Below are 20,669 nucleotides of genomic sequence, written 5' to 3'. Positions count from 1 at the left end.
TCCACCAGTCCAGAATCCAGGACCTGACCATGATAAGGCAGATGCACCACAGGACTCACCCGCTTTTTGTGACCTCCAAAGACACTGGGGTGTGTGTGTGAACAAGCATTCTTACATCAGATTCCTCTAGTCCGCTTCCCCAGGTATGAGGGCTCCATTCTCAGCACACCTCACTCCACCGACTTTCTCAAATTCCCTGGGTTTTTTTACCATTCACCTTCAAAAATCATTCATCCCAACCTGAGAAACCCTCAAGGTGCTTTCATGCTGTTTTACTGTTTTAAAATTGGGCTTATTTGCATTTGCTTTGCTCTCCCATACGTTGCTTTGTGGAGATTGTCGTGGCCTTGCTGGATGAGGTACAAAAGGGCCTAAATAAATCAGTCTTTTGCATCAACGAGGTATCAGGATAAAGTGCACAGCCAGGAAGTGAAAAGGGGACCTTGGGAAAGGTGTCAACTTGTTATAAGCCAAGTGCAAAGGGTTGGGGGTATATTTAAAATGTGCTTATGTGCCATCAAGTTAGGGTTGACTCTTAGTGATCACATAGATTTTCTTCATAACGTCTGTCCCCAACCTGGTCCTTCAGGTCTTCCAATGGTGCACCCATCACTGGTCGCCCTCTTCTCCTCCTTTCCACCTTTCCTAGCATTATGGACTTCTCCAGAGAGCTGGGTCTTCGCATCATGTGTCTGAAGTAGGATCGTTTGAGCCTGGTCATTGGTGCCTCAAAGGAGAACTCTGGGTTGATGTGTTTGATGATCCATTGACTTGTTTTCTTGGCTGTCCATCATATTCTCAGGAGTCTTCTCCAACACCAAAGTTCGAAAGCATCAATACGCTTCTTCTGCTTCTTCAAACTCCAATATTTAAAAATACCATTTACAACAGGACTTCATTTTCACACCCTGAATAGTCAACAGTCCCCTGGAATAAGAGGCTAAAAACTTCCAGCAGGAGCAAGTGCCTTTGTGTGAGTGTGTCTGTGTGTAAGAGAGAGATTATGTCTACTTTCAAAATTAAGCATTGGGTGGATCTGGGTGCTTCGCCACACACTTGAAAGGAATCTAGTAAGCAAACAAGCTAAGGAGTTTCTAATGCAGAGGGAGAAGGGGATTATCACACAGCCGAGCAAACACAGGGTAAGGTGCAGTCCTCCTGGCTGGAATGTTTTTTCCATGTCCTCTTTTGCTATTGCTCCAAATCACCTTGGACTTTAAAGCAGAAAAAAATTCATGTTGGTTAATGAGCCAAGGAAGTAAGGGAAGAACCAGCACAAAGGGTACATTTCAGTGAATTCCCATCGAATTGCTGGCCCTTGACCAGAACCTCCACCCATCGGAGCCGAGAGCAAAATTGGAGAAAAAGGGGAACCCAGAAACCAAAGAACACAGGAATTCCCATTCTGCACCTGTTCCTCTGACCCAAGGGCCGCTTTGCCCCTTTCAGAAAGGCCCAAAGCCCCTTTCAGCTTCTCACCCCCTCCCTGCGCCAAACCCAAGCCAGACTATAACCCAGGGTTTCTCAACCTCGGCAGTTTTAAGATGTATGGGCCTCAATTCCCAGAATTCCCCAGCCAGCATGCTGCAACCTCATATGCTGGGAGTGATCCCAGGCCTGCGCCTCCAAAAGTTGATTACAGGGCAGAAACAGTGAGAAACGACTTTGACAACAGCAGATGTGCAGTTTTGAGAGAGGAAAATATGTGCCTTCCAGGTGTCCCAGGTTATACTTCATCTCAGCTGAGGCTGGTGGGATTTGTAGTCTGTTGCACCCAGAGGATACCCAACTGAGAAACGCCAGTGTGGAAAAAAGCAGTCTCAGGTCCTTCCTCACATTTTTTGAGAAATCTGAGCCTCCAATTTTCATGGGTTGGCACCAAAGAAACTCTATTTTCTGAAATGGCACCTTTGGGTTTCCCCATGTCCAAAGATGAATTTCAATCCACCAAGCTGAAGAGAGCATAAAATTACCCACAGGCTCACATCTGTGGGAGAATCCTTGGGGTCTTCCATCAGGGCTAGCATTCAGGCACCTTTTAAAGGAAATTTTCCTTCTTTAAAAACATTTTCTGCAAGCAGGAACTAACAATCAAGTTTTATGTGAACCAAGCACAGAGAGCTTAAATACTTACAATCGTTTGTATGAAAGGAAAACTGATAAATGCATCCAGCTGTTTGTTACCGAATGGGGGTGGGAGTCAGCCTCCCCTCCCAAGCCTCAATGGAGAAAGAATATAGGGAGAGAACTGACTCACTTCTATGGGTAGCAGAAATGAGCATTTTTCCAGCTAGGCCGGGGGAAAAGCTAATTGCCAAAGTGTGGAAATATTTGGGAGGTGATTATGCAAGATACGCTACCAGCCTGATCTAAGCCAGCATCTTTTGTTCCTAAATTAATGAGAAAATTTGATTTGGGGAAGCTGAATTTGATCTAAGAGCACCTGTGGAAAGGCTAGAAGAGGGAAAAAATCCATCCTGGAGCACATCTGCATGGCTGTGTTTGGCCTGCAGTGATCAACAAGAAGCTTGTTTTCCATGTTTGAAAAAAGCATACATTAAAGGAAGAGTCACAGGTGGACATCTTTTTCCCAGCCCAGATCAAAATCTTTGTTACGGTCATAGACCAGCATATCCAAGCGACCCCTAAGGTTTTTCCGGCTCCAGAGAAAACTCTTGAAACTCAAGTGCTGCAAACCAGAGGTAAACCTTATTTAGCTGGATGCAACTAGGGAAAAAACCAGGAGGACCGCTTCCTTCCGATCCACACCTTGCATTCGAAGGCACTGATGAAGCGAGCTGTAGCTCACCAAAGCCGGCACCTTCGAATAAAATTTGTCAGTCAGAAAAGGTGCTGTCAGACTCCCGGTTTTTGCCACCATCTACTAACGCAGCTCTCCTCCTACGAAGACTTCTAGATAAGCGTCTGTATTTTGATGCCATGTAAAAACAATGCCCAGCTCCCCTTCTTCTCTGCCTGGCGCGAGGGAGATCGCCGTGGCCGGCGGCCTGCGCTCTTGGCCCGGGGAGGGCGGGTGTGCGCTGACTCCTTGCCACTCACGGCCGGATTGCCTGTGCCTGCGGGGCACCTGGACACCGAGGAGGGCCGTTTTATCCAGCTGGGGCAAGAATTACGGGAGGGCCCCGGCCCGTCTTCGGCCCTTCCCTGAGGGCGCCCCGCAGAGCTTTCCCGAGCCATCGCAGCCGGGCTCCCCGGTCTTTGCTTTCCCCAGCGCTGGGAGGTTTCTCTTTCCTGGGGGGGGGTTAAAGATGGCACGGCGGACGCAGACCTGCGTCGCGGCCTTTGTCTCCCCCCTCGCCCGCGGGCACGGCGGATCCCGCCACCGCAGCTCCGGGGGCCCTTTTCGGCTTCGCCAGCCGCCTTCCGAGGGCGCCGGCGTTCGCCCACGGCCATTGCCGAACCCCTCGCGAAGCCCCCGGCCGCTCCCGCCACGGCCCCCGCCCCTCGGCCCCGAAGCGCTGCCAACTGCGCGCGTCCACCAAGCCTGAGCCATTGAACCGCCCCCCCGCCTCGGCGCGCATTGTGCGCGCTTTCGCACATTACGTGGAGGGCGGGAGGGACCCGCCTCTGGCCCAGCCTCGCTCCCGATTGGGTGGGGGTCCTTTTGTTAGCAGCCAAGCCTCCCCGCGATTGGACCGTCGGCCAAGTCCGTTACCAGAAACACCGGGGGGAGCACGCAGAAAGCAGCGAGAGGCGGAGGGCCCCTTTCCCCCCGGAGCCCCGGGAGCGTGTGAGGACCCTTCCCCTCCCCGCTCGCCAGATTCCTCGCCGCCCCCCCCGGTTACCTTTGCGAGGCCTCGGCCTCGGCCTCTGCCAGCGCGCGAGCCGCGGCTGGAGTGGGGCGGGGGCTCCGCTGGGTCTTTTGCCCGCCCTGTAATTTGCAAAGCATTACATCCCGGGGGGGGGAGGGGGAGGAGGAGGAGGAGGGGGGGCCGAAGAGGGAGCGAGGCGGTTCCCTCTCGCGCACGCCGCCGCCGCCGCCGCCCCTCCCGGCTCTTCCCTGCCCCTCCCGCGCGGAGGGGCGGCCTCGGCTCGGAACAGGCGGCCGGAGCGGCCAGCGGGACCTTCGCGCGCCGCCGCCGCCGCCGCCGGGACCCGGAGCTGCGCCGGGGCGGCGCTGCTGAGCCGGACCGGATCGCGCCGCCCGCCGGGCGCTCGGCCGGCGAGAAGAGGCGCGCTGCATCCCCGGCGGGCTGGGTCTGCCCGCCCGCCCGCCTCGCCCCCGCCCGCGCCCCCGCCTGAGCTCGGGCTGAGCCCTGGATTGGCTTCCTCCGCCTGGGGCAGGCGCAGCATGGATCGCCCGCGCCCGCTCGGGGCGCCGCAGCCGCAGCCGCCCGCGGGGAGCACCCGGGCAGACCCGGGCAGCCGGCGCGCAGCGGGAGCCTCGGGCCGGCGCGCGGATTGAGCGGCCCAGCGCGGGGCGCGCCGCCGCCGCCCTCCCCCCCGCCGGGCCCGCCTGCCGCGGCAGCTGGAGGCTCGCCCTCCCCCGGCGCCGCGCTCAGCCCTGCCGGCCGGAGCCGCGGACGGGCAGCAGTCGCAGGGCCCCGACCCGGGGCGAGCCCGCCCGCCGCCGCCGCCGAGCCCGCGCCCCCGTCTGGGTGCTGGGGGCGCCGACCCCTGGGACGCGGCCCGGCCGGGGCGCCTGGATGGCCGCGGCTCGCTCGCGGAGGGACGCCCGCGGCAGCAGCGCGGCGTAGCGCGCGGGCTCCGCGCCGTCCCGCCGACCTCCTCGGACTCCCGGACCGGGATCGCGCGAGGGGCGGAGGGGCCTCTCCTGCCCCGCGGCTGCGGAAAGACTCGCCCTCCGGGGGCTGCTCCCGCGGCCGCGCCATGGCTGCGAAGGAGAACCCCTGCCGGAAATTCCAGGCGAACATTTTCAACAAAAGCAAGTGCCAGAACTGCTTCAAGCCGCGGGAGTCGCACCTGCTGAACGACGAGGACCTGAGCCAGGTGAGGCCTGCGGCGAGGCGCGGCGGCGCTCGGGGGGCGCCTCGGCCGCCGAGGCGAGCGGGGCTGCCGGGCGGGGCGCGGGAGAGGGCTGCGGCTTCGCCCGGGTCGCCCGCGCCCGCCCGCCCGCTTCCTTCCTGCCCGTCCAAGGAGACACTTTTCGCTCGCTCCGCGCGGCTTGTCCTTCCCTCCCGTCGCTTTGTGTCGCTTTTGCCCTCCCGGACCTGGCCCCGAAGGCGCCCTCGGCACAGAGCGCCGCGGCCCCCGCTGGGCCGGCCCGGCCCGGCCCGGCCCGGCCCGGCCTCTCCTTCCCTTCCCTTCCCTTCCCGAGGGGTAGGGTCCTGAAGCGCCAAAGGCCTCGCGCTTCCAAGGCCGGCCGGCCGGTCGGCCCTATCAAAGGCCGCGTCGGGCGCCCGCGCCCGCTTGGGGAAATTCGCGGTCAGCGGGGCGGCCGCGTCCCTCCGGCGCGAATGGCGGCGTGCGGGCCTGGGTCCGCTCGGGCGCGCGGCTCGGCGGTTGGGGGCTGTTGGTCAATACGGAGGCGGCGGGAGAGGCGCGGCAGGGACCGCGCGTGAGGGTGCAAACGGGAGCGACGGTTCGGCCGCGCGGTTTCGCCGCCTGCGCTGCCGCTGCCGCTGCCGCTGCCCCGTGCTCGGCACCCCGTTATGGGAAGGAGGTCGCTGCCCGCCGCCGGCTGCTTCTTGCCCCCCCTCGCCCCGCTCCCCACCCCGCAAGCTAATATGGAAAATATGCACGCGAGCGGGTGGCTGTGTGAAGCGATAAAGGCCCTGCGGAGGGGTCAGGCTGGCCTTGAAACAAAACGCCGTTTTGCATCTTTCTGACTGGAGGCCTTCATTTATTTTATTTTATTTTATTATTTTATTTTATTTTTTTCCCCTTAAAACCAGCCTGATCCGGGTCTTTGGGAGGTGCGGGTGAAGTTTCTGAGGCAAAAAATGCCTGAATTGTTTTGCTGTTGTCCGTCCACCTCCTTCTAGAAAGGAGAAAAACACGTAATTGTGTGGCTAGTCCCGCCTGAAAGAGTGTGTTTGTGTGTGCGCGTTCTGTTAACCAACAAAGATAATTGTTCACATCCCCACTGCTTTTGAGGGTGGGGATAAACTACTGACCTAGGTTGGGTTCTTCTACGTGGGACTCCCCAGCTGTGCTGGACCACAAGCGCCCTTCTTCCCCATCACATTCCCATTTCATTTGGAATGAAATCTTTATGTTTATGTATGTATTTATCGTATTTATATATGCTTGAGTGTAGAAACGGGCCCTGTTCCTCACCTCAGAAGTGGGGGGCGGTTGACATGCTTGAATGTGGTGCTGCACGTCCCCCAACTGAATCAAACCCCTGCAGGTAGAAATTTGGGAAGAAGAAGGGTTCTGGTGTTCCCTCCCCTTGAGATGCTAGTTGTCGGTATGCAAGGCCTGCATGAGGCTTGGCACACACCTGCTTTGAGTGCAGGCTGGTTTGAGGCCTTGGCTAGCCCCTTCTAATGGGGGCTGCTTTGGCGGGGGGGGGGCGTTTGCCACCTGCAGAACCATTCCTGGCTTTGTCTGGCACAGACCTAATGGAGGACCTTTTCTTTTGAGGCTAATTCAAGGGAATTTTGTGGGATTGTCTCTGAAAAGGTCCCTGCGGATCTGGCCTTCCAGAACCAGCCCTAGTTTTCCTCCAAGGGTGTTGGACTACAACTCCCATAACCCACCAACAGCACCGAAGGCTTACATCAGGCTATCCACAGCCAGCTGGGAAACCAACCAGGGGAACCTACTGTAACCCTTCCTCGCTGTATATGCTCCCGAAGGCTTAGTGCCCCGGAGCTGGGGCTCCATTTCGCCTTATCAAATCGCTTTGAATGCCCTTAACCTTCCATGGCGGCAGCTTTCAGCTGACCGTTCTGGAAATGAATTTTTAAAAGGCAGAGCTTCCAAGGCAGGGATCTGGTTGTCCCTTGTTCAGCTGACATCATAATACGAAGAACATTGTCGTGTCTAGACAGAGAGAAGGAACTAGGAGTTCTCAAAATCCGCAATTGATGCCGGGGAATTTGGCTTGCGCAAGTTGTGGTGAAGGCTGTGGGTCTAGATAGCTCGGGAGAGAAGATAAATCTGCAGTGGATAAACGTATTGGCTGAGTGAGCTCAGCGGAACCTCCATGTGCGGTGGCAGTCCGCTGCTGGGGACAGTTGGGTAAGAGCTTTTGGTGCTCAACGTCCTCCGTTTCCCCAGAAGCATCCTGCAAGGATGGTCCCCTCGTGCTGGTGGACAATTCCTTGCCGTGCAAGGTGCTGTTCTTATCAGCCGATGGGGTTATCACGTTCTCTTTTTCCAAAAAGATTACGATGCCCTTTGCCCCCCCCCCCCCCCACAGGTTACAGTTTCTGGACATTAGAAGTTGGGTGTCCTAGTCCCAAACAAGGTCAAACAATCCTCTTTGCCAACAAAGAGTTAATTCTAATTCTGTGGGTGGCTCGCTCATTGAGAAAGACCTTCAGCAATAGATGAGGGGGTGTTTGCAGGCCCGATCCGGGGAGAAGGATTTCATCCAGTACAGTTTAGGCACCTGCCTTATGGGGATGGGGGGGATATGGGGATTCTTGGCCATTGTGGGTGAATAGTTGGGCCTGGGCATTCTGGGCTCAAAATCCAATTTATGCCCTGCTCCTTGTGAGGGCAAATGTTCAGGAATGGGAGATCTGGCCAGAAAGACCAAGAAAGGTGGTTTGCATCATGCCGCTGATCTTGGCCAAGTGACGTGAGTCGGGGGGAAAGATTCCTCTCCTGGCAAGGAGGTGGTGACCTTGGCTGAGATCTCTGGGGGAAACCTCAAAGCTTGTCCATTCCTGCTGGCCCTGGTGCCACTCAGAGGTCTGATGCTGTATTCTTGGTTGCCACATACCCCATGGGCAGAAAAGCAAAACGTCCCGAAGAGCATCTGGGGGTCTCTCCAACTCCCCCTCCCTGCGCCACCCAGAAGAGGAGGAATCCCAGAATTTATTATGTGTGAATGAATGAAAGTATGTCTTAAACTCCTACAACCACCCACCTGCCTGAAGGAACACTGGGCAGCCAGCAAAATAATAAGAAACACCATGCAATGAAACGACCCTTTAAAACAATGCACAAATGGAAGCCCCGGCCTCATTCACGCGCATCAGCCCAACACCCCGTGCCAGCAAGATCAAGGGGAAAAGCCAGGTCTGCGCCCCTGGAGGTGGGCAGTGGGAGGGGAATCACAAGGGTCATCTAGTCCAGCCTCCTGGGATATGCAGGGAAGGCCATTCGGCCATCCTTGAACAGCGGCTTGCCAGCCTTACCCGCAAAGCCTCTGGAAACAGGGAACCCCCAGCCTCTGTAGCGATCTTGTAATGAAGACGTTTTTCCTTCTGTTTGGGCAAAATCTAGGTAGTTGCCATTCATCTCATTTCTTTCTGCTCCGGGGATAAATCCAAACGCTGATGGAGTTCAGATGAACTAGGCCTGGGGGCACCCGGGTTCGAGTCCACCCTCAGCTGTGGGAGCAGGCTGGGTGGCTTTGGGCTGGTTCCTTTCTCTCGGCTCAGCCTACTTCGCCAGGGTGTTGTGTTGGAGATAAAATAAAGGGAGATGCCCTTGTAAGCCACCTTGAGCTCCTACAGGAAAGAAGGGTGTAATTGTAACAGACAAATACCCAGTGCTTGCTTGGTGTCTTCCTTGTCTTTGAAGATCATGAGAAAAGTAGCCCAGAGATTTCAGCACGCTTGGTAACTTTTAGGAAAAACCAAAAACGCTCACTTCGCAACTTCTGGTGTGGAAGCAGGAGGTCAGTGAGAAAGCATGTTCTGGTGTTCCTTTGTTTTTCTGTTTGAATGGTTTGCAAAGAGGATCATCTCATTGTAGCCCTGGGCCTGGCAGAACTTTACTTCCCCCCCCCCATCGCCAGGGCACTGGCCAGCCATTAAAAAGCAAGAGCAGACTATTAGGTGCATTCCCAAAGTTGGTGGACAAACCAGATTTTAACCTGACATTTTGGTTTTGTTGCAAAACATGCTTTTTTGGTACCTTGAGGCCGCAGAGGTGGGTATATTTCTGCTCTTCTGGGGCTTAGGCTAAGAAAAGGAACACGAGCACTAATAGTAACAGCAATCATGCTAGTAGATAAGAGAATCCATTAATCTGAGAAGGAGAAAATTTATGTTCAAGCAAATGGGGAAATTTTGTTGGGAGCCTCTTAGTAATAGATGGGTCACTCTTATCTTGGATTTCCTTCCTCTTTTTAAAAGGTGCAAAGCGCATTTCTCTTAATTATCAGTGGAACACGTCGACGTGATTTCTGCTTACCTACGGAGTTTGAGATGTTTGTGCACTGCAGTGATTGCTAATTTCTTCCCCACTGTTTTGTATGTAAACACTCGAAGTAGCTTGTGCATTGAATGGCACTTAAAAAAAAAAAATGGAGAGAAAGCTATTGGGGGGAAAAGCTAGTGATAGCTCGGAGAAGGCTGAAATTGGAAGGCCCAGCCCTCTTTCAACAGATTGTCAAATCTTAACAACTTGCTGTGCAGAAACATGCTTTTTGGAAATATCTCAAAGTGGCTTTGGACAGGGAGAGTGTGTCAAAATCTCGAGGCCTCCTCTGAAAAGGTCCTGCTGCTTGTAGGGTTGCTGATTTGCAGGCCTGCAAGCTCTTTGAATAGCAGGCTCAGCTCACAGGCTGCGCAAGAGCAGCTGAGATCTGAGCTGCAAACGGGGGAGTTCTGGGTTAGAACCCTGCTTGGTGGTTCAGGTTCAGCTTCTTTTCCTAACTTGGTTCCTCAAAACTGACTGGGGGAAGCGTGGAAGGGAGATGAATTCTTAAGCCCTAGAAGAAAAATGACCTGCTTTAACAAATGACCTCTCTGAAAAACAGCTGTCTGCAAAGATCGGAAAAGCCAATAATTAATATGAAGTGCTAAGTCATTATAAAACCGCTGTTGCAAAGAAAAAAAAAGTTATTGAGTATATTCAGGCTGGTAAACATTTATTGAGTAAACAAAAAATAACGTGGAATGAAGCTGGGGGGAAAGAAAGAATTTGAATCGACTTTTCGGTGATGAATAGAAAGTGGCCCTCCTACATTGCGGGCTGGCGTTTCAGTGGTTGCCTGGCACGTGCCCGGCACGGTGCCCTCCTTGATTTTGGAAATAAACGGGGAAGCTATTTCACAGGCCCCCCCGTGTGCCGATAGGGTGTTCAGCAGCACAGCAAATCTTTGTCTGCACCTGAGCACATAGTTAGCTTTGTGTGAAAGGAGGAACAGAACTGATGAATCATGAAGTCAGCCAGGTACCCAGCGCCGCACAAGCAAGATTGACACATCTCTGTTGACCGCAGCGGGTACACAGGATTCTTCTGTTCCTCTTTAAAGGAAACAGTCCGGTTCATTGTTGAAGGGCTACGCCAGGGCGCCTTTGAAACAGTGCTGCCAAGCGGGGGTGCCTGGCAGAAGAAGAGGCACGTTTTTTGTAGGAAGAGTGTGCACCAGGGTGCATTTGAGCAGGGACCTCTCCCCTGGAGGAATTCACTCAGACGGGATTGGTCCTAAGCAGCATCAGCCTTTCGATGGGTAGTAAAAGGATGATAAAACTGACCTCCTTTGCAGGGAAGATCTGGGAAGATCCGTAGCTTGTTAGTCAAACTCACATGGACTATTGGAAAGCAATTTCTGTGAACTGAGATGAGATCTTTGCTATCAGAGATGGAGGTGAGATCCTTGCTAACGAGACAACTTCAGTACTTTTTTTTTTCTTTTTGCACCAATGCTAATCTTGTGTATGCTAATCAGTAGCTTGGCCCTAATCTGCACATAATCTCATCCATGCATCCTTTAGAGTCCTTAGAATTTAATAGGGTTTCCTTCTTCCTAGATCTGCACTGGCTAGATTTAGCTACATTTGGGCGTGAAAGCTGGAGTAAGGCCCTTTAGATGAGTTTTGAAAGACGGGAAGGTAGAAGGCCTGGATCGGTTTTGGGTGCAGCCTTTTTGGAAAATGATGTTGAGGTTACCGTTTTGGACTTGCACCCAATTGTTCTCCTTTCCCTTTAAATCAACGTTTTTCAAACCTGGCAGCTTTCAGGTGTGAGGACTTCAACGGGCTGGCTGGGGAATTCTGGGAGTTGAAGTCCTCACATCTGAAAGCTGCCAGGTTTGAAAAACGTTGATTTAAATAAACAGGTCCTGGAAAGCTGTGCAGGTTAGTTCTGAATTGCTGCTGGATTCTTAAGTCCATGGTCGGTGGCCTCATAGTGCAAAAATCCAGCTGTACTTGGGCTAATCGTGAGGATTAAAATGGGGAGGGCTTTTTACCAAATGTCAGATGTCTCTCCACTGTTTGCTGTGGCAACCAGCAGGCTTCAAGATCTTGCCTTTTTGGAAAAGGAGGAGGGAGAATCTCTTGATTGGGCAGGAAAGGAATTTTTAAAAGGGAAATAGTTGCATTTTCAAGACATGAGAAAAGCTCTGTTGGATTCTCCAAGGCTGGTTTAACCCTGTTTCTTGATCTCGTAGCTTCAGTTTGCACAGGGTGACCACAGTTCTTTGAATTAGTAAGCCCTAGATCTGGGGCACACATTACGTGCCGTAACGTGGATTGCTTTGTTCTGTATTGTGTGTTGGTGAACTGAAGCCTGTTGTGCAAACAGTTGTGATAGTAGGCCGTGTCTTAGCATGACGTATAGCAGGTGGTGGAGATGGGAGCCATGGAAAGGTCGTCTAATCCTCAGCGAAAGCACCAGTTTCGCTGCAAATCAGGCAGAAGAGGTGTGGTGGTGCGACCGTGGTTTGGTGTTGCCTTGTGGCAGACAGATCAAATGCAATCCAAGCTTGCACCATATGGAGACAGGTGTGATTTTATGGAGATCAGATGGGGGGGACCCTCCCTGCTTTAATTCAAGGAGCGGCAGTGACTTATACGTCTTATTTTAAAAGCTTTTCCCTTTCGGGAAACTCTTTTGGGACAAAATGTTTTGTGTGATTTTGTTTGGGACGTGTTTTCTGGTGCCATTCAGGAAACTAGGGAATATGACTCCCTTCCTTCCTTCCTTCCTTCCTTCCTTCCTTCCTTCCTTCCTTCCTTCCTTCCTTCCTTCCTTCCTTCCTTCCTCCCTCCCTCCCTCCCTCCCTCCCTCCCGCCTCCTTCCTTCCTTCCTTCCTTCCTTCCTTCCTTCCGTCCTTCCTTCCTTCCTTCCTTCCTTCCTTCCGTCCTTCCTCCCTCCCTCCCTCCCTCCCTTCCTTCCTTCCTTCCTTTTCCATCTTTCTCTCCTTCCTTCCTTCCTTTCCAGAAAAAGCAAGTAAAGTCAGGCAGGCCCAAAGTTGTTTTTGTCCCCGCAAATGTCTCTCCCCTCTCCCCCCACCCGGCTTCCTCGATTCCTCCTCTGGCCCCAAACCAGCATTTTTCCTTTTGACTGATGGGAATATGGCGAGCGTGTTTGGACGGGTCAGCCTTCTGGGGAATTCTTCTCCTCTAAGCTTTGAAACATTTTCTCAGGCTCCCCTTGTTTCTTAATCCCTTTGGCACTTTGATTAGCGATGCACCAGGAGTTTTTTCCTTAAAAAAAAAAATTCTGCTGTCGCAGAGTGTTTTAGGAAGGCAACGAGACGGGGCTTAAACTGGATCAAACTGTGGCGGAATCTTCGGAAGGACGGGATCACGGTGTACCAAAGTCTTCTATTTCATGACAAGCTGTTTATAAATAAGTGTTGACATTTTAGATCATCCGTGATATTGATGGCAGGGTTCCTGGGAGGGCTGGCATTACCCCCTTTGCGTCGTAGGGGCCTGCCTTGCAAACAGCTGCTCGCCTAGGGCGAGTCGGAACTGCTTCCAAACGAGCAGAGAGAGAAGGGTGTTAATGTAAATAGATGGATAGAAAAAAAAGTCTGAACTTCTGCAAAATAAATTTATGACGGCAGCAGCTTTTGAAATCTGCAGTTGCCATACCCTGAGTCAGATCAAGGATTTATTATTGCCCTGTGTAGTTTATTCTGACTTGTAGTACCTTTTCAAGGAAGATTTTGAATTAATTGGGTTGTGTGGAATTCTCCATTCCAGCCTTGGGCACTCAAATCTCGTTCTTCCTAGTCATTGCATAATTGGGGAAGGCAATCCATTGTCACTCCATGTACTATTCAGAGGTAGACTCCTCTTGAGAGTGGAGGCTTTCATTCCCGTTGATTTATCAAAGGCATTTTAATGAGGTTTTCAGCCCAAAGGGTTCCTAAATCATATAACCATACATATTATGTTTATTGAGAATTTTACATAAAGTAAAAGACAAATCTAAAGAAAAAGAAGAAAGAAAGAAAGAAAAAGGTGCAAGAAAACTAAAAAAGAAAAGAAACTAAAGTTATGAAATATGACTTCCGACAGATAATTATAATCTTATAATCCCTCCTCCCTCTTAGATGTCATACTTCAGCCCCTCACTTGATCCACACCTTTTTTAATCCTCAAACCCACAATCATCCTATCATTTTTTTTCTTCTTTCAGCAAAAAGTCCATAGAAGGTTTCCAGTCTTTCAAAAACCTTGTAGATAACCATTCGTATTATGGTACTACGTCTGTACTGATGCATTGGTTCGTTGACTGTGAGTGTTTCTCTGCTGCTCCGCTCCAAATGGCTCGGCGGAAGTTGATCATAAATAATAAGGAAAAGACTGTCCGGGCCGTGAGACTGAAAGGGTAAAGGGCTGAGGAGGGAAGAGGAAAAGAACACACACCGGCTTTCATTTTCAAAGTTACAAGGACCTTAGAGCTGAAATAGAAATGGAAACAATGGGCTTTGCCACTGGACATCCCCACATGGGAAGAACCTGGTTCCTTTTCCTCCCTCTGCTTGCTGATAGGTGGACGGTATGAATGTGAAAATCTGATTTTCTCTTGCATGAAGAATATCCCAGATGCTGAGGGAGGAAGGCTCCCAGCTGCCTCCTGCTTTTTCTTCAGGCCTTCCTTGGAGGGCCCCTTGGTGTGCTGCTGGACTACCCTCCCCATCAGCCACAGCCAGTGGGGAGGGAGTTTGCAGGCTGGGGAGGCAGAGAGTCACTGTCTTGATCACGGCACTCTGGACGTCCTCTGCCTCTTTTGGCCGTTCGGCTCTTCGTGGCTCCCAGGTCGTAGGATCCGTGCCCCGGACCGGGCGACCTGCAACCGGAGCGTCTGAACAGCCTCCCATTACGTAGCTTGCATGATGACTTCTCAAGGATATCCTGCAGAGCTGCGCCCGCCGGGGTGACGTTGGCGTTTCCTCTGAAGCCGAGCCAGGTTGCGGGGCGGTGGGTCCTGCTCCAGTCCTTCCCTGCCTGGGGGCTTTGGGCAGGCATCCTGGTTTGTCCCCCCCAGCCCCAGTCCGGCTTCTCATCTGGCAGCGTCGGAGCCTGCGTGGAGGCTCAGGTGAGGGCGAAGGCCCTTTGGAGAGAGGAGGGCGGCTCCCTTTTCTCGGCAGCGGGAAGAGCGACGTTCAGGGAGGGCGCGGCAGCCGTGAGCCACCGAGGGAGTGGACCAGGCAGGGTTGCGCACAGAGGAGGCGTGGGTGGGGACCCAGGTGCCCTGACGGAAGGAGGCACCTCCGCCCAGCAGAAGGGAGCCCGGGGAGCAGAGGACCATGAGCCGAGGGAAGGTCGGACGGGCCAGGAGCGCCTGGAAGGGGCCGGAGGAAGCTGGTGTTGAGATCCAGGTGTGCTCCGATTCGGGAAGGCTGGGTCGAGCAGAAAGCCGGAGCATCTAATTGGGAAGGAGGGGCGGCCTTGAGGACCCAAGCAGCGCCAGCACTGAGCCAGAAGGGTCCTCACTTTATCAATCGATTTCAAGGAAGTTCATTCTTTTTAAGCCGAGCACTTCCTGAAGAAGAAGAACAAACGTGCCAGAGTTTGCAAACCTTTTCTTGGGGGAGCTGCTGCGGGGTGGGATGCGTGCCGGGTGTGGGCCTGCCCTGGAATGAGAATGTGGCGACCTTTTGGAAGTCTTCCCCCCTCCTCATATACCAGCTCATATCTATATCTATATACGCTTTTTTGAACGGCCAATATTTCCCCAGGCTTGTCTGAATCAGCATGGCAGGTGGCAGAATGCTGCCACTGTTGGCTTTATCCAAAAGGACCGGGTGTTGCGGGCGAAACCCAACATCTGTGCAGGTTGCTAGATAACTTTGCCCTCATTTCTCAGGCCAGCTTACCTACTAGCTGGTTGCACAGGGAAATTAGGAATCCCTCCTGCCTTCTGTGCGTCTTCTTGAGGTTCTGGGAGGGCAAGGCAATTTGGGGTGAATCAGTGAAAAGGAAGACCAAATTGTACACCGAACGAAGTTGAATTTGGGAACAGGCTAGCCAATTTAAGCAAAAACACTTGCAGATTTGCAGACTTCTGTTTCCCTCCCGTCTCTCCAGGGAGGGGCAGTTAACTATGAGAAGTGGCATTTGTTCTCGGCTCCTTGAAATCCTTTGCGTTCTTTTTCTGCCTTACAAGATTCCCCCCCATCCGGTCACCACCCAGTCACCTGCATACTTTTCTGAATATGCCTTCATTATTCATGAGGTCTAGAATCCTGCAGTTGAGTTCACCAACTGGCTGTTAAGGCTCTGCTGTTTTGTATGATTGACCATGGAACAGGGAGTCTTCTGTATGGTAAAACAAATCAAAGAGTGTCTGATGAAGAAGTGGAATTTGTTAGGCAATTTATTGTGGGTGGGTGGGTGAGTTCGTAAGGATTAATTATAGCTTGTTCTTCAGAAAAACGTCTTTGGCCTGTTAGTTGTGTACGATACCCATGAAGATGTGTGCATGTGGGTGTTTGCAGCGTACATACAAACACACACACACACCCTTCATGGGCATCACACACAACTCACTGGGATGTCGAGGGGGAGGGTCAAAAGAGTCAAGATGTGCAACTGAAGCTGAACCTCCTTGTCACATGCATTGCATGTGTAATACGGGTGCACACTCCTGGTTGCCATCTTCACCCTTGCAACTCCTCACTGAGCTACCCCAAATTAATGCTGGACATCTCCTGAACGTCAGTTCCCATGCCAGCGGGCGATACTGGGGGTTGAACTCAGTGCCTTTGGCATGTACATTTGCACGAGAGACCGGATGGTTAATCCGTCTCTGGGCATCAGCCCCTTCCCTGGGTGGGTTACAATGCAATGAAAAAGCTTCCTAAAATCAATAGATAATGGGATTATAACAGGAGAAGATTATCGTGTCTTTATGATTCTGTCCATTTTATGTATCTGCCCATTTCACAGTGGTGACTCTAAGATTACTAACATAGTTGGAAAGAGTAGAATACTGAATTAAGAGACAAGAGGGAGTTTTTCTCCACCCTCATTTGATCAACAGTCCATGGAAGAGACATCTTGGGGCTCACCTAGATGTTAATGAGGACTAGTTTGCTTCTGTGTTGGGGTGAAAAAATGCTGGTGCTTAATTCAGTTTCTGGAGGGAAGTGGGATGGGGGTCAGTGGTCCTGCAGGAGCAAAATGGAACTGAAACGCTGTGCGTCCAGAGCCCCCTCAAACTTACTGTTTTCTCAGTGAAGTAGGTCTGTTATGCTTACTTAAGCAAGCATAAATTTGCAGAGAATGTAGGGATGGGTGTATCACGTTTGCTGGGCCCAAGACAAATGAATAAACAAGTTAAAGAGAATTGAATTGCATGTCTGCTGAAAGAGTCCCAAGTCACCTTACTTTCTCGTTTGCTCGATTCGTATCAGAAATGCTTTTGATGCAAAGCGAGTTAAGAATTTAATTTAAAAAAAAAAACCAAGCCTGTGATTTCCTCCTTTCAAATAGGGTGGAGTGTTGACAGATTTCCCCCTTTATCTGTAGATAGTTGTAGGCACGTAGGTATCATCTTGCAAAATCTTTGGACTCGCAGAACAGGTTTGGGTAGGAATGGCTAAATTAGCTTGGGATATTTTTGCTTTTAAATAAAGTAACTCGCTTTTATTTGGAGGGTTCATTCTTAAAATAAACAAACCCTGGCGCTCTGTTTGGCTTCAGGTTTTCCGAGTTAAAAAAAACAACAACAGCAGCTGATCTTCATAGTTTTTGTTTTGGTTTTGATTACTAATCCAGGGCCAGGAATACACAAGGAAAAGGCTATTTCTGCTCCAGGGTATTTACAGGTTTATTTTAGACAGGAAAACAACCCAGCAAACAGAAGTGAGCATTCAGAGTTTCAAAGGAGTAAAAATAAAATCTCCTTCAAGAGGAGTTCAGTTCTTGGAAGAGGGGAACAAATTTAGACCTTGATGCCCTTTGGCGTTAAGGAAAAGGTTAATGTTATAAGATGCTTTTTAATACAGCAACATGTGTTTGAAGGGCATATTGCAGAGATGCAGTAGTTCAGCTCAGATCTCAGTTGTATGTCTTTTGCAGAAGTCACTCCGCTTAATTTCTTTATGGTTTGCTGTTATCTTCTGAGACTTCATTCAGAAATAAGTCCTGCCCGGTAGGACGACTTTACTGAAAGAGGCGAAATATCAAACACTCAGATGATTAGAAGCTCGGTTACCCTGATTAAATTAGAGGTATGGATTCAGGGGTTGCTGAACTACAATTCCCAGCATTTCTCATTGTTGGTTATTCTGATTGGCCTGCTGGAGTTGGAGTTCAGAACATCTGGAGCTCTACAGGCTCCCTCTCGGTGATGCAGAGTCTCACTGAACACATCTGGGACGGGTGGACAGAAGAGATGGGGCAGGGTATGTTATGAGATCTGAAATGTTGCTGTGCGGATCTTGATTTGAGGGCTCACAAGCAACCTTGTTGTCCTCTTAACTACAAAATGAGCCTTAACATAAGTAAGCAGCACTGGATGAACTCTCGGAGTTGGACTGGTGAGGAAAAGAACAGTTCTAGTGCCAAATTCTGCATATTGAAAGTAATAATCTAGGAATAAGCGGTATTTTTTCTCCCTTGACTGAACGCATCAAATCAGCGGTTGTCCAAAGAATCAAGGAGAGACACCCTTATCTATCCCTTTTGACCGGATTCTGGAATTGTGGGATAGAATGGCCAGGATCAAGCCATCACCCTTCTGCAAAGCTGGGGTTCCAGCACTTGATCATGGTGTTCCTGCATAGTCCTGGGGTGGGTTCTTCCATCCTGCAGACACAATGTGTGTGTGTGTGGTCCTCATTTAGCAATGGTTTGCAGTTACAACGGGGATGAAAAAGTCACTTTGCGACCAATCCTTGCATTTATGACCTTTGCAGGTCTGTAAAGCAAAGGAAAGCTCAAGGAAGATCGTAAGCACCGTCACGGTTTCACTAAGCGATTGCTTCACTTAATGCGATGAACTTGCCGGTCCCAATTGTGGTCACTCAACGAGGACGACCTTGTATGTGTTATGCCAGATTTCGTAACTGGCACTTACTGTTAATTGCATCACAGAGTAAATTGTTGGAAGTTTTTAAAAACAAATCAAAATTGTTTTTCCCCTCCTTTCTTCCCAGGCCAAGCCTATTTATGGTGGATGGCTTTTATTAGCTCCAGAAGGCACCGATTTTGACAACCCTGTGCATCGTTCGCGGGTAAGGACTGCTCCTTCCTCCTTGCTGGGCTATGAGGGGCATTAAGTTCAGATGGATTGAGGGAGGTGGAGGATCTGAGTTTTGCAGTGCTTGAATACATTGTGTGAATAAATAAATAGCTGCATGACTAAATCTTGGCCCACGATCCTCATTTTCCCACCCCTTCTGCTGGGGCCACTTTCCAGAATCTAGTGTCTCCATAAGGCAGGGTGTGCAACTCCTTGGAGCCCTAGAGTGAGGGGTCAGGAGCCATAATCAAAAACTGGTTGTACCAGGAAAAAGGCTAAATTTCCCTTAATCTCAGCTACCTCTCCATTTCTATGACATTTACAATTAATCCATTCGATATGGTTCACACCACGCTCTGCGTGTTTTGCAATCTCCTTCTTCCGTTACATTAAAAATGGCAGCAACTTCTGGACGGCTGGAACCTCACGCCAGACTTTTGGGGGTCACATAATTCCTTAAGGTTGCAGGCATTATACCTCTAGTGTAAAGAAATGGAGAGGAATAGAAGTTAATATGGAGAGGAGAGGGGAAATGAAACAGCTTCTCCACTCCAGATCTGGTGCTTTTGGAGCTGAATTCCACCTCTTCTGAAAGACCACCTGGCTGGGGAAACCTCAGTTCAAGGCTGTCTTCCACTGTGCAAGTCAGGTTAACAACATGGCCTCTTCTCCCTTTTTAGAAATGGCAACGCCGCTTCTTCATCCTTTACGAACATGGCCTTCTCCGCTATGCCTTGGACGAGATGGTGAGTCAACTCTTCCTTTAATGCTTGTGGTGGGCTTGTTATGAGGTGAGAGGTCACAGGTGGTAGCCAGTAAGAGTTTGGGAAGCATTCTTCAAACTTGGCAACTCTAAGACCTGTGGACTTCAACTCCCAGAATTCCCCAACCAGCAGTACCCTCTTTGGTTCTCCTACTTGGCTGTCCGTTCTCACCCTTCCTGATCGCTTAGGCATTGGAAGACTTCGGTTTGCTTTTGTGTGTTCATAGTGAGGATGATATTATCCTTCACGTTTGAGCTCAGAACATACTTCCTTGGTCTGGGGCTAGTAGGAGTTGCCTCTAGTTGAAATGTGAAGCATTTACAGATGATGCTCTTGAGATGAATTAGAGATGCCACTTGCCTGGCTGGCGTGGCCAAAAGAAACAGATGACTCTGCTATTCGTGTCAAAGTCTGTTGAAGCGAGGTGTCTTGGTGTGTTTTCCCAAGGAGAAGGAAAAACAGCCTTTGGGTTCCCTGTGAATGGCACCCTTGGATTTGCAAAAGAGCTTGTGTTTGGTGGCCAACTTCTTCTCCCTCTTTGCCCAGGCTTCATCCACATCCTTTCAGTTGCCAAGGCTTGGAGAGCTGAACATTTCTCTCTTCCATCTGTCCTGGCAATTGGGCTGCTTGCATTGAGAAATTATTTCCTGGAGGGACCAGAGGAAGATGGGATGGAGGGTTGGGGGTGGGGGGATGCTTCCCCGTGGGAGGCCTGAATGAATGACATCAGGAGCGGACCTGGATCTAAAGAATGGTGTATCAGTCTAGGATGGCCTTTTCTAGTGTGTCGTCTGATTGTCTGAAGGATGCTGACTCTGGTCATGCCCAGTTAATCTGGCGGGGTGTGATGGGAGAGACAGTTCATCACATCTGTAGGGCACCAGGCTGGAGAAGGCTTCCTAGATGCTGGTGAAGAATACATCACAGTTCTTCAAATGATAACTTTTGTGATCAGTGGACCAAAACTTGCCCCAAGTCTCACTGAGAGGCGTACCCTACATTTGGTCCATTTTAGTGATGAGGCCGTTTTCTCCCCTTATACTTTTATTGTTAGCACCTCTGAATTTGGATCAGCCATGAAAGAAACCTAGATGAGTGTTTGAAATGGATTTAAATAAGGAAAGAAATTGGGTGTGTAGATTTATTGGATGGGAATGCTTAATAGCCAGGAAGTCTCTGTCTTTGCGGTGCTGGAAAATCAGTCCTGCGTGTAAGATGCAGAATACAAAGTTCAAGGCTGGTCTTCCTTCCAGGGTTGCCCCAGGTGGGCAGGAAATTAGAAAGGATGAAGACCCCTCATAGCTTAAAGAAAGGGAGGGCCAGGGCACCTGGCTCCCTTTGGCTTAGTTGGGCCCATCCAAA

General features: G+C 51.0%; 1 protein-coding gene and 1 long non-coding RNA gene across 7 annotated transcripts in view; one reads left to right on the top strand and one right to left on the bottom strand.

Annotated features, from left to right (window-relative positions):
- Window positions 1-285: 285 nt before the first annotated feature.
- On the bottom strand, window positions 286-3,925 carry LOC148214803 (uncharacterized). Its single transcript, XR_015797410.1, has 2 exons — window positions 3,807-3,925; window positions 286-2,035 (listed from the first exon to the last, which is right to left on the bottom strand). It is a non-coding gene; the product is annotated as an uncharacterized LOC148214803 (long non-coding RNA).
- Window positions 3,926-3,999: 74 nt separating this feature from the next.
- MPRIP (myosin phosphatase Rho interacting protein) overlaps window positions 4,000-20,669 on the top strand; it is an 86,420-nt gene continuing 69,750 nt past the window's right edge. Inside the window, exons 1-3 of one of the 6 annotated variants that reach the window (XM_088147943.1) lie at window positions 4,000-4,971; window positions 18,458-18,535; window positions 19,224-19,289. In XM_088147943.1, coding sequence (XP_088004069.1) covers window positions 4,852-4,971; window positions 18,458-18,535; window positions 19,224-19,289 — 264 coding nt within the window. In that variant the 5' untranslated portion in view covers window positions 4,000-4,851. Of the gene's footprint in view, window positions 4,972-14,543; window positions 14,675-18,457; window positions 18,536-19,223; window positions 19,290-20,669 lie in introns of those variants that run through there. The other 5 variants (XM_088147944.1, XM_088147945.1, XM_088147946.1 and 2 more) reach the window with 5 other exon arrangements.

This window comes from Python bivittatus, unplaced genomic scaffold, assembly GCF_059951505.1.
Source record: "Python bivittatus isolate LINGU-HERP-01145 unplaced genomic scaffold, Pbiv_v1 ctg000560_np1212, whole genome shotgun sequence".
Lineage (NCBI taxonomy): Eukaryota > Metazoa > Chordata > Lepidosauria > Squamata > Pythonidae > Python > Python bivittatus.
This window is presented reverse-complemented; position numbering and strand designations above follow the sequence as displayed.